This window comes from Aplysia californica, unplaced genomic scaffold (assembly GCF_000002075.1).
Source record: "Aplysia californica isolate F4 #8 unplaced genomic scaffold, AplCal3.0 scaffold00450, whole genome shotgun sequence".
Taxonomy (NCBI): domain Eukaryota; kingdom Metazoa; phylum Mollusca; class Gastropoda; order Aplysiida; family Aplysiidae; genus Aplysia; species Aplysia californica.
This window is the reverse complement of record NW_004797720.1, coordinates 434,957-448,570: the sequence shown is the minus strand read 5'-3', so window position 1 is coordinate 448,570 and position 13,614 is coordinate 434,957. Positions and strand designations below refer to the sequence as shown.

Sequence of the window (13,614 nt, the reverse complement as noted above, 5' to 3'; positions counted from 1 at the left end):
CTCTATTATACTCTCTATATATATGTTAAAAATACCTGGTTTGATAAAACTAACAAGAAAGAGAACATATTTTACACAAATGAGTCAACATACAAAAAAAAGTTTTGTTTTTAATATGAGAAAACTATAATTCCTTCCACTCTTTTCCTAGGGGCACAGTGAAATATCAGGTCATTCATAATTATGTTGAAAAGGGTGGCCACAAACCACTTAGCACAAATGAGACAACGCAAGGGCAATAGGAAGACAAAAATAAAGACAATAAAAAATCATAAACAGTTGGCCTTCATTGTGGTGGTTGTACATTTCTTTTTCCAAGACATTCTTTAGGCAGAATGACTGAGAATGTTAAAAAACAGAAACATTTAAATTCTTAATTCAAATTCCATTGTCACTTCTACTGATTTTCGGGGATCATATACAGTAGTCTTTGCCTAAGATCCCACTGCTTATGAACCCGGTTCGCTTAAGATCCCGCTGTTTAAAGAAAACAGAATTTTCACTACACAAAAGTCACCCCTAAGATACCGCTCTGATTCTCTCTGAAGTTCTACATTCGGCTAAGATCCCGCATTTCAGATCATAATTTAAGGAATAAAAACATGAGAGGGCATAGCTGATCAACCAAAAGTGAAAAGTTGAAATCATTGAACTGCCCGTCACGTAAAAGATCAGTCACTCCTGTGAATGTGATCACATAAGCGTTGTAAAACTAGTTTGCACACTATAAAAAATAAGCTGGATAGGCAAAACAGTTTCAAAGCAGTCCAACAAAAGAATAAAACTTTGTACAAATTAATTGGCATCACTCAAATATTTTAAAAAATCAAGAGTAGAGGTTCTTTTGTGCTGGCAAGGCTGTCACTGTCACTGTAGGCTATTCATGTGAGTCTTTCAGCCAGCTAATAAATGTATCATAACGCGGTGGAATCAGGTGCTCGTCAATTTTTGGGCATGTTGAGTTATTGGTATCATCTTCGAGCTTGTTCATTTGTCCTGCTTGCGATGATAAAAATACTGATGTATCTTGAAAAGAAGTCGAGATATTTGCGATTGAAGGAGATTGGGGTCGCCTGTTTTTTTTTGTAAAATTAGTGACAAAATGGCCACCAAAGTCTAGTGACTCCCATAGTTTGAGAGTCCTTGGTAATTGAATGTTTTTTTGTTTTAGTAGAGGTTTTACAACGCTCGCAATTGCATAAGGTCATATGAGAGCCAGAAGATTAGAAGTGTTACAAGAGAGTAAGAAACATAAAAAAGAAGGAGGGGAGATAAGGATGATAGATGTTTGATAGGAAATAAGAAGCAAACCACACCAGAGTACCCGCCAACCAACCACTAATTGATTGTTTACTTTTTTGTGCCTTTAATTAACGTTTTTAAGAAAATATTAACACAGAAATGTATTTCTAAATGGAGATAAAAGGTGTTGAGAAAAACCCCAAAATTAGAATTAAATTACTAAACTAGCGGAAATATGCCTGTTTCTTCCTTTTCATTATTTTGACGAGTGCCTGATTTCACCACGATGCGTCACAAATGCTGTAGACCTAATTTGGAAGGAGTTCCGCAGAGGGCCGGCCGACCAACAACACCTAACCCTAACCATATAACTCCTGATAGTTTGCTTAGTGGACTTAGTCACGGTAAGCGCCGGCCCTCTGTGGAACTCCTCCCCCTCATCATCATCATCATTAATGCCTTTCATCCCTGGCAGGGTATAGGCCACACATACAAGCTTCTTCCATTTATCTCTGTCCTAGGCCATCCTTCCAAGCTCGTTCCAAGTGAGCTTCATCTCTCTCACGTCCCTTTCCATGCATCTCCTCCATGTTTTGTTTCCCGTGGCCTACCCCTGCCTCGTGCTCCCTGTGGGTTCCACTGCAGTGACTGTCTTGTGATGTTTCCACTGGGCTTTCTTAAGGCTTAAGGTGTGTCCCATCCATCGCCACTTTCTTGGTACTATTTATTTCCTTTTTTGTGTCCTTTCCCACAGCTCTTCATTTCTTATTCTATCCTGCCACGAAATTTTTAGAATACTCCTCATACATCTGTTGATGAAAGTCTGGATTTTATTCAGTACTGTCTTTGTTGTCTTCCAAGTTTCGCAGCTGTAGAGGAGCACAGACTTGACGTTGGAGTTAAAGAGTCGAATCTTGGTGCGCAGTGAGATGTTGCTCCAAGATAGGGAAAGGAGTCCACTTTTCCAGGGGAGTGTCTTCCACTGTCACAGAAGGGCTTGAAACTATTCCTAGCTTCACTACTTTCGATTTGCCTGGATGAATATGTAGGCCAACACTCCTTGATAGGCTATTGAGTTCCTTGGTCTTTTCTTGCATCTGAGCATGTGTGTGAGAGAGCAGTGCAAGGTCATCGGCGAAGTCCAAGTCGTCCAGCTGCTGCCAAGGGATTCACTGAATTCCATTACGCTTGCCTCCGGTGGCTTCTTGCATGACCCAGTCAATTGCCAGTATGAAGAGAAAGGGTGAGAGCAAGCATCCTTGTTGCACTCCTGTCTGTACCTGGAATGGTCCTGAGAGTTGTCCTTCGTGGAAGACTTGGCAGTTTGTTCTATCATAGGTGGCCTTCAAAAGCTTGATGATTTTGTCAGGTATTCCATAATGCCGCACGAGTTAACAGTTTCCCTGTCCATGCTGTCAAAAGCCTTTTCATAATCAATGAAGTTGATCACGTGAGGTGAATTCCATTCAAGTAAGGGATTGCTCAACAGCTTCCTTTGAGCTTTCACTGCCTCGCATCATAAGCTCTCCATTCGGAGAAGATCCACGACCAGCCAAGCAGAGATATTGGTTTTTGCTTGTGTATGTGTTTCTGTAACAGGTTCTTTTTACAAGAGAGGTTGTTAGCCTCGTGACTCAACCCCCGACCTGGAGGCAGGATGACTCTGTTTCGGGAGTCACTACCTGGTTCGCCATTTAGTCGCCTCGTATGACACGCTAGCACCACGTCTGTCCTATTCTTCTCAATGCTGGGACTGCACAACAGAACTCTTCTCCCTTCTTAAAAAATATAAATTTTCAATTGAAAGGGTTAATAATTACAAGACATTGTCGTAGTCATAAAAGCATAAAGGGATTGTTGGATGTAAAAAAACCCACCAATCCAGGCCCCCTCTACCTTCCACAGAAATAGATTGATCAGTACAGAGAAAAGAAGAGGAGCGGGGTGGGGGCTTCAGATACTGACATTTTAAGATCAAATTGAGGTTTTTGAGAGGGCATAGCCCCTTGACAAAATAAGTTTATTTAGCCTTTAAAGGCTTTATTTATTCATTTTTATAGAAGAGGGTTTTACGGCGCTCGCAACTGCATAAGGTCATATGAGCGCCAAGGGGTGGGTGTCAACAGAGAAGTCTTTACAGGGAATCAGACTTAGACTGCTCACCTCTCTAGCTTCAACAGCACAATTAAGGTCTGCTTCGACTATCAAGGCACCCCGGAAATAGCAGGTCACAAGAGAGTGACAAACATACTAAAGAAGTAGAGGAAAATGACAATAGTAAGGATCAGGACAGAAAAAGCAGCAATTCCCTGTTGTAGATCAGGCACAGTTATGAGCGTGACATGAGTCAGCCCATTTACAAATCTACTATGCTTGAACGAGAAATGTCCCCCCTTTGGGAATGGCCTAAAGACACTACAGTCAGTGGCACTGCCCGGGGGGGGGGGGGGGGGGGGGGAGGGTTAAAGGCTTTAGCATTGGGTAAGATTAAGAGTTCTTGAAGACAACAAAAACAAATCAAGGAATACGGACTTTTGACCATTTGCTTTGTTTCTGACTCACTTCCAAGTTCGGTGGTGCTTTTTCGGTAGTGCCCACCCCCCTTATTTGAGCCTGACCTACATCTAGATCTATACGTTTGATTCACGATGAGCTAAGATATCAAACCTAAACAATAGCAAAACATGCCCCCCTGAAACCCCCCTTCCTATTTTTGTTAGGTCAGGGGGGCAAGCCCCCCTGAAACCCCCCTTCTCTTGGGGCCAAAACCCGTGAATAACAATTGCGGGGTGGGAACTACCGAAAAAGCGCCGAAGTTCGAGCGACCACCCCAACAAATTTAATTATAAAGGTTTGACATCCACTCCAATGCCGGTAGTCGCTAGTTATAATACTTTAGTTAGACTTTAGATCTAGAGCTAGACTCTCTTGATCTAGATCTAGATATTTATATTAAAATTACCATAAATTTACTGAACTATAACAAATGAAGGAAAACAAATCTGTCGAAAGCAGAAGTCGACCAGAAGAACTTGTCAAGCCGAGAAGACTTCTTACCAATAAAATCTGCAGTTCTGATTGCGTACTCTATGCTTGGGAAAACATCTTCAAAATTATCTCTCGTCACTTCAATCATTTTTATTCTCGTTGATCACAGACAGTATTCAAGGCAAAGTAAAAAAACAACAACAAACAAACGGCATAACATTTAAGTGGCTACAGGATTCACTAACAAAAGAAAACACTGCTTCTGTTTAGGCTATCTTATGATGACAACGAAGATGGCTTTCTCTACTTTCGCTTTCCATTCAACTCTTTTTTTTTTTCGCCTGTCGCCCCGCCCTCTTCCGTTAAATTTGTAGTTGATCCAATATTTTGATCTGGCAAACAAAAGAGCAGCTCTTGATTCCAATAAGGAAGCAGTATAATTATTTCAAAGTAGTTCTGTATTTTCAAAAAAACATCTGGTTTATATCTCACTTTACATGGGTAAGTAAAACTGCCAAATAAGATTATGGACGAAATTATCAATTTGTGCCCTCTGAGTCAAGTATTACATATATATATATAATATAACGATTGATCCCTTACCGGAAGTAAACTGGTTGCTACTTACGCTAAGTATCTAAACATGTCGGTTCACAGATAAAGAAACAAGCAGCCTCAATTAAAAGTTTTGCGTTCATCTATTAATTCATCTTTCTGAACGAAAAAAATACTTTCTGCGTTGTGATATTTATCAATGTAAGTTATTATCAATGACTATAGACAGTGAACGATCTTGTCTGTTCGATAGTGTTTGAGCGCGTGAAATCCGCAGCTTGCACTCAACGCTCTTGAGCATGGATATGCGCTATATAAATGCAATTATTATTATTATTATTATAAGTTGATTTTTTAATCCATCTAGCTAAGCCTTGAATATTGTATTGTATAATGCCATGCCCATTCATCTTGATGCCGGCCGTTGCAGTTGAATATCTTGTAGTTCCGTTCGTTAAAGTCCACGATCCATTTGTTTACATCCAGAGAAGAAATCCAGAAGTCTTGATGACCAAATACTATTTGAAATAGGCTACACAAAGAGTAGGGATGCAACCTAAGTGCAAAACATCAAATTAGGGTAAAATTCAGGGGGCATGCCCCGCTGAACCCCCCCACCTCCATATATTTTTAGCAAGTGGCTATTCTCTGGCGTTGCGCTTGTCAATAGATCGGAAGCTATTCTCCGGCGTCACGCTGCCGGTCTATTCTATTACTAATAAATTATTTGTCGGCACAGATTTGCAAATACCTCTCTCATCTGTTTGTCTGGGGAAAAGATTCCTCTAACTTCACCACTTCATGCCACTTCCATTGATACAGACACAGAGGATAGGTTTTCAGACACAAGCTGCCCCAATTCCTCCAATTTAGAATTATGTTAGGTGCAAGAAGAAACGTGTTCACCACTTGTGATGCGAGTTCATAACAAAGAGTGAGCATGAGAAGTTACATTTTCATGGTTTACAAAAATGGAGATACGACAAGAAAGCACTGAAGTTGCGAAATATCAATTAAATTTATCGAAATTTAAAAGCAGTTTTCATGATTTGTTTTTATTATACCCTACTTTCAAAATAATTCAAAATATAATACTTAGAAGTCAAATCTATGAAAACCCTTTAAGCACATTGAAAAAAAATGGTGGATCTATCATTTTTTTCATGGAAACTCATTTTGGTCAAATAAGTGATTATTTTTGTCACTATCAGCCTGTAGCTTGAAACGGTCTGGGGCGACTTTTGGTACCTTTCTCTAGGCGCACACACATATGTAAAATAGTATAGCTTTTATACAGAAGTGAACAAATCAGTTGGATTTGGACAATTGTAACATTCACTGATTTTTTGTCTGATTTGAGCATGTTTCTCTTACATTCAACAAGGAGATGGCTGGATTTCTGTCAGTTGATTTGTTTATATGAAAAGCTCCAACAGAAGGACTTCAAAATCTAGCTTAATTCACTGTACCCCTCCACAGCTAGCACGACATGAAAGATAATAGGCCTGTAAAAATCTCATTGGTCAGCTGTGTGTTGGAACATTGCTTCAATCATTGACAACATGCTGCACGTAGGCCTCCACACTAATTTTGTCATAAATATTTTTATTTTGTTTTGTATAATTGTTGCCATCCTGACTTAATGAATTCTTTACTTAACTCTTGATCAGTTTGTTATATCCAAAAAATGCCCAGAAACCTTCTTTTGGATAGATGATCAGTCTTTTTTATAAAGTCTTGTACAGATGTGAAGACTGAGAATATTACCTTGGTCATCTTAAAAGTGCGTTTCTTTAAATATTTTAAAAGCTATTTTGTATGCCTTTCATTGTAAATATTCCTTACTGGATTATATGTTGATGTAATTGACAAATTTATAAGATGTTATTGTACTTTTTTTTTTCCTTGAGACAATTTTCTAATGGTAAGTGTTATAGTTCATATCCATCTTATCATTTGCAGCAAGTTTTCAGAATGTCAAGCCAAAGAAGATCAAGTCGACCATCCTCAGCTGCAAGCCGGACATCAATGTCAGCTCAGTCAGATGTTGAAACAAAATTGGAATGTCGAGCCGCTTTCCTCGGTCGTTATGATGACATAAGGGATGAAATTGACTCCAAAGATGATCTCATGACACGTATGTTAATCAAGATATTTTAGTTATGACAGTAGCTGCTGTTGTGATGGGGACAGAGAATTTTATGCTGGAATTTTTGCAGAGACAGGAAGCTCTTTCTCCTCTCAACGCCCTAAAGGTACAAGAGGACGGATAAAGTAAAGTAAAGTAAGATTGGCAAGATCATATTATATTAGTTCTGTCAAAAAAATTATTAAATATATGTACTGCAATTTTGCACGGCCCAACGATTACGTGCTTAAATTGGTGATTTAGAATGACTGCTGCTGCTGATCCTCTAAAACTCTACTAGCATAAAAATTTTGGAGAGATAAGCGAAGTCATTTCGTCATCCATAGGCTAATTGGGGTGTGACGAAATGACAGGTTTCCTGAGTGATTATTTGGCTCTTGAAAAAATATGCACAACTGATCATTAATTTGTAGATGATGTATGATTTGAAAACAGCCATCTATTCGGACCACCCTCAAACATCTGCCATTTAATATGGCTGTGTGGGATATTGTATGTTTTCAGGGTATCCTTCACACCCTGGATCCAGGTCTTTCTTGGTCTTCCTCTTGCCTTGTACCCTGATACTTTCCTGTAGTAGGCTTCACTGGTAAGCTGGTTAGGTGCCATACATGTGAGATGTCAAAAGCACCTGATTTTTTTCCTTGGAATGTAGTGGAGGACAGGTGTTGTTCCCACCATTTCTCTGACCTTGTTATTTCTGACCATGTCCCGTCTGGTTTTGTTGACGGTTCTCCTTAGACATCTCATCTCGCAGGTGGTTATCTTACGTTCCAGACTTTTGGTCAGGGTCCATGTCTGGCACCGGTAGGTCAAGGTGAGAGTGAAGATAGAGTTAATGAGCTTCATTTTTGTCTCAGTGGGGATGTTAGGATGTTTGAGGAGTGGAGCAAGCTGGTAGCTAACGCTGTGAGCCTATTGTACTCTCGTCTCAATTTCTCTGTTGAGACGTCCATCTTCAGAAAAGATGCTACAAAGATACTTGAACTCGCTGTCTTGCCAACCACACCTCTCATAAATAATAATACCTAAAAACTTTGTTAATATGACTCGAGAGATTAAATTTTGTCAGTACATATCTTACAGGTTTTTAAAAATCTATTCTTAATTCCATCAACCCTCCCAATCCTCCCCCCAAAATTGTGATTTGCGATTGCCATGACAATGCGTGTTTGATGTTTGAAAGTGTGTGACAAAATGACCGTCTCTATTCAACCTTGTGGGTTTGGACTTTGACGAGATGACTGTGAGGTCCTGACTGCACCGGTGTGACAAAATGACTGTTTGACGAAATGACTGGCACCGAACCTCATATGTTATGTCAAAGCATACAGCTGTGAGTTCACTGTTACAACATTTTGAGTCCTCTGTTTCTGAGTGTGCAGTCTATGTACTGGTATAGTACTTGTGTAATTGTTTTGAATATGCTGTATAGTTGTTTATTATTCTCAAATCGATCTTGTCTATGTAAAAAATTGTTTTTCTCTAAACGTGCTATGTTTATCTTATATTTTTTTACAGTATTGTTTACGTTCAGTTTAGAGTGATATTCTTTCAAAGATGTTTGATTCTCTTGATACAGTTCTACAACAAACTGGAAGAAATCCATCGTCAAGGGTGATATCAAAATACTGGACAAGAAATACAGGTATGGAGTTTTATAGCAGTATCAGGTTTTAAAAATGTGTGCCTTTTATCTAGAAACTTGAGTACCACATGACGTGAGTGTGCATGTGTGTGTGCGACTGTATGTGTGTATATGTGTGTGTATGTGTTTGCATTTGAGTTGCTTTGTTTGCTCATATTCAATAGTAGGTCTTTTTTAGGTGCAACTTATACACTCATATGGAGATGTGTCATGTTTTTTAAAATAATATCAAGAGCACATTCACCCACATTTATTCACCAACTTGCATATGTGTGTTTCTGCACGCATCCACACACACAACTCCCCCCCCCCCAAAAAAAAAAACACACAAAAAACAAAAAATCACACACACACACACTCGCACACACGGACACACACACACACACACACACACTCACTCACACACACACACACCCACACGCACACACACACACACACATTCCTACACCTCTACATGCACACACACACACACATTTATAAGCACACACACATTCCTACACCTCTACATACACACACACACACACACATTTATAAGCACTCACACACACACATTTATAAGCACTCACACACACACACACACACACACACACACACACACACACACACACACACACACACATTCCTACACTTCTACTCTTGCTCTTTCCGAACTGTACTGATTTCCTTCCCTTTCCTGTTCGCAGAAAGTTTAACATTCGATGACTTTGTGGACATATGTCGCCGAGAACCTGTGACATCAGAGGATGAATTGATGAGGGCCTTTCGTAAGATTGATGTCAATGGAGATGGCTACATATCTTTGGACGAACTTTTCAAAGTCATGACCACGGTAAATTATCTTTATTTGCATCATTAGGCTTATTATTTTTTCTGTACATTCTATAAAGGGAGTTTGTTTTCTTAAATTGAAGACAACTTGTACATGGAGGTAAGAAGGCTTTAGATTTTCCAATTCATCCATTAAATTTTGATAGACATTTTGCCAACCTTCGACCTTTGTAGTGTGTTACCTGAGGATCTTGAAGTTGATGCTCTCCTGAAATTTCAACATAATATATGTGGAAGTCAACTATCTTTTGGCAATAACATATACCGAAAGAGGTGACAAATGTATGACTGTGCATCTTTTTTTTAAACAGATAAAAGGAGAAGTTTACATCACTCCCCTCATTATATACACTGTGAAAAAAGAATTTTCATCTGTCCAAGATAACTTAAGTACAACATCTATAGTGACTTCTGTGGCATTGAGTTTGTAATCTAACGTGGTGCTGTGGATTTTTACGAACATGAAAACTGGTAAAAATTATGACTTTGAATACTATAATACATTTTATTTTCAAGTTCTAGAAATGTGTGTACATGATGTTGCCTAAACAAAGCCCTTGTATGTTTATTTGAAGGCAATGATACTGTTATTGTTTATCTTCTACCATCTTTAGACATGATTTTTTTCTTTGTTCATTATGGACTTTTTTACAGAAAGGGGAAAAGATGTCCAGATCTGAGGTCAAAGCAATGATTGATGAAGTGGATGAGAATAAAGATGGAAGATTAGATTACAAAGAGGTACACAAGTTTATTAATGTCCGTCATTTGGTAATCTATTCTCTTCTCCATATAATGCATGATCCATTAGGACATCGACTAGATGTGTTCTTGTTTTTTCCAGCAAAGTTGATGTGTAAATTTCAACTTGCCTATGTCCCAAATGTTTTTATAATTATACTATACATCATATCACGATAATTTTAGAAAGTATTGATGAGCGAAGTTTGACTTAAAAGGCAGGGTGAGGTACAGAGAAATGTGCATGTTTTTAAAAAATAGTTTTGTTGCTGCTGTACTACAGATTACGTAGAACGGTACTGACAAATAAATAATTACCTGTAAGGATATCTGAATCTGTTGCACAATGATATAGATGAATCTTTTATTCAGGTAAAGGACATGTTTATGCCTTTGAAACACTGTTATGTCGTTTCTATTTACAAAGTCTGAAATGAGTTTCTAAAGAATGAATTTGTACTTTTAATTTCCTAAATTTTCTTATGTCATATACTGCTGCTGCTTGGTAAAATTTCTTTCATTTTCAAAATTGAGAAAGCTTATGTTTAAAATGTCTATGGTTGCTTCCATAAGGGAAACAAATTCTTCTACACAGAGGTAACGCACGAAATTTTGTGTGTAATTGTCCTTATTTTCTTTCACTTACACATTTAGTTCACATTCTTTTTATGGACAGTATTGGTCAACAAACTTTGTTGTCTTCTTTTGAATGAACACAATTTTAATTTGAATGGTCAATATGCCTGAAAAATAATTCACCTTCACAGAACTGCCATAGGCTTTGATAGTTTTAAGTTGCTTTAGTTCAATTTACTGCATGCTTGAAAACAAATTAATAGAAATTAGTGTTTTTTTATTCAGTTATATAAATATAGAAAAGATTGGATCATGTAGATAGGCTGGCCAGTGCACACATGTCATTTAACCTCCAATTTGTCTCAACATGACGAACTTAGTGTGGTATACGCCATGGAGATCTCAACATTGAGATCGAGCTGTGTCACACTTATATACAAAACTAGCTGGGCCCCCTTTCGATGAAAGGGATGATCGGTGCAATTAACATAAACTGAAAGTCATTGGCCTACTATATTTACACTTTACTAAAAATGGAGCAATAAATCTTGAGAGATGCAAAAAATTAGAAGGTCTAGATCTAGACTTTCAAAACAAAATGCGACTAGCGAAATATCACTACCTCACCGGATTTTCTAAAATTACAGAGACAGAAGCGTCGGCCTTCAAAAGCGATCGGCGAAATAAAGAAATTTAGTTTTTTGCAGCAAAACTGTCTCAAAACTGAAACAATGAAGGGCACCATGATCTGGAGAATACTTTAAAGAATTTTTTGGCTAAAACCGCATGTCGATCGATGCAGCAATTAAAAAGCCTTTTGAATAGCAAAATTCGGCCACCACAAATAGATAATAGATTCTGACCTCAATTTGTCATGTGGCCTACTGATTGGCTGATGCTGCAAGCTTTATCGGAGTGTGTCCCAGAAAACTGAAGACTTTTCATTGTGATGGGTTGGATTGGGCTGTGCCAAAATCACTGCAATATAACGAAATTTGGCCCTGTTGGTTTGCTGCCAAAGCACAGATCACACAGAACTAGATAGGAATTGCATTACTGTACACAGTTACAACCTATGGAATGACAAAGTCTTTAAAAATTGTCACATGGTCACTATTGTGTGCAGACATGTTTCTGTTTGTCCAGCATCGTTCTGCATCAGGTTGTGGAAGTAAAAAAAGTTTTTAGAGCATGTTTCAATAATTCTTTAATTCCTGACACATTTTAAATGTTGCCATGAAGTGGTTCTTATTTGAATAGTCTTTGAGATATTGTCTCTTTTTATGCAGGTTAAACTTTGTTTGAACCATGTTTTCTGTGTAGTGTCAGTAGTCTAGTGGTTAGGACTCATAATCATGAGGATGCGAGATCAATGTTAAAGGCTTAGCTCAGCCAGACGTTGTATCCTTGGGAAAGGTAAAAGGTACTTCATATAAATTTTCCTCAGTTCGTCGATATACAGTGAAAGGTCTTGTCTGTATTTTAATGTTTTGGCGCCTGTAAAATAGCAGCTTTGAAATTGTTTTTGAATGCTATTGTGTCTGCCCGAGTAATAATATAGATTTTAAAGCTCATATAACTTGCTGTTGAGGAGGAATTTGAATTTGTGCTATTCAAATGCTCTTTATCATTTATTCAAATAGAACACTGCTTTCACTCTAAATGTTGAATAAGAAAAAAGCACTGTGGAGAATTATTGAAAGTTTTATATCAGCAATGTGAACTGATAAGGTATTGTTCTCGACTTCAAAGTCAGTGCATTGGAACTGCTGGTGAATATTCTCATTCTATAATTTGTTTCAAAGTTACTATATCCATGCATGTTTACTTGTCTGGTGCTGATATGATGGATACTAAATGTATTTTGAGATTTCATTTCATACTGTTTGTAATGTTTTCATATCCTGCAGAGTAGTCTTTGGTTTAAATTCTTTGAAAGTAACCCATTTACATTTTGTTTCCTCACAGTTCTCACACATGGTTATTTCAACTGCAGAAGATTACAAAAAGATGTCTATCCGAATGATGGAAAAGAAAGAAAAGCGCAAACTCAAAAAGAAAGATGGAGAAGTGACTCCTCGCAGAGGTTTGTAAAATAACAACTCTTTTAATGTCATTTTTCATATTTTTACTGTCTTTTTTTGTGTGGCTAAAACAGCACCTGGACAAGGATGGCTGGTGCCTCTATAAATAAATTATTGATGGTAAAGGACTGTCTTTTTTCCATTGTGATTTTGTCCATTTTCTTAAGATATTGCAGTATTACATAAATGTTATCAAACAGTCTTGATTATTCAACTTTATGACGAGATTTTTAAAACTTCGTTCAGTTTTTTTTTTCTCCTGTACTTTTGTGTTTTGCTGATGTGAACTGTTATTATTTTGGACTTTTTTCACTCACTCCAGTAACCTTTTGCTCTTGCAGTTCTCTTCACTGTATATAAAGATCTATGACACCTTTGGAAGTTTTTAAAGAAGGCTGTGAAAGTCTTTTTCTGATGGGAAGTTTTTAATGTCGAAATATTTATTAGTGCCCCTTTGTAAATCCTTTATCATGTTGAAATGTCTTTTCTTAGCAATTCTTTTATCTCTGTGTTGGGTACTTTTTAAAATCTTTCTAAAACTTTTACTGTGCTAATGACACAAATCACAATCTTTCAGCTACTACTATTCACCATCAATTTATCTGTGTGATCTAATAAGTGTAAGACAACACTAAAATGTTGTAGCATGCAGTGATGGCGTCATTTGGTAACACATCCTGCTCATATGGAATTGGCAAAAATTTAAGCGTCTTCAAGAATGTAGATGGTGGGAAACTTTGTTGTTGCTTGCACCTTGCGGATTGTGTACATGTTCACAAAGCCAAAAAGGACAGACATGGGTA

At 37.7% G+C, this 13,614-nt stretch overlaps 2 protein-coding genes across 6 annotated transcripts in view; one reads left to right on the top strand and one right to left on the bottom strand.

Moving 5' to 3' along the window:
• The window catches only part of LOC101848456 (poly(A)-specific ribonuclease PNLDC1), a 44,253-nt gene extending 39,657 nt beyond the window's left edge, over positions 1-4,596 (bottom strand). Inside the window, exon 1 of one of the 2 annotated variants that reach the window (XM_035971508.1) lies at positions 4,300-4,596. In XM_035971508.1, coding sequence (XP_035827401.1) covers positions 4,300-4,378 — 79 coding nt within the window. In that variant the 5' untranslated portion in view covers positions 4,379-4,596. The remainder of the gene's footprint in view (positions 1-4,299) is intronic. The other variant, XM_005105055.3, reaches the window with a different exon arrangement.
• Positions 4,597-4,854: 258 nt separating this feature from the next.
• The window catches only part of LOC101847892 (EF-hand calcium-binding domain-containing protein 7), a 31,644-nt gene continuing 22,884 nt past the window's right edge, over positions 4,855-13,614 (top strand). For 2 of the 4 annotated variants that reach the window (XM_035971507.1, XM_035971506.1), the window contains exons 1-7: positions 4,855-4,986; positions 6,748-6,922; positions 8,517-8,582; positions 9,266-9,411; positions 10,065-10,151; positions 10,725-10,748; positions 12,696-12,813. In XM_035971507.1, coding sequence (XP_035827400.1) covers positions 6,760-6,922; positions 8,517-8,582; positions 9,266-9,411; positions 10,065-10,151; positions 10,725-10,748; positions 12,696-12,813 — 604 coding nt within the window. In that variant the 5' untranslated portion in view covers positions 4,855-4,986; positions 6,748-6,759. The remainder of the gene's footprint in view (positions 4,987-6,747; positions 6,923-8,516; positions 8,583-9,265; positions 9,412-10,064; positions 10,152-10,724; positions 10,749-12,695; positions 12,814-13,614) is intronic. The other 2 variants (XM_005105052.3, XM_013086268.2) reach the window with 1 other exon arrangement.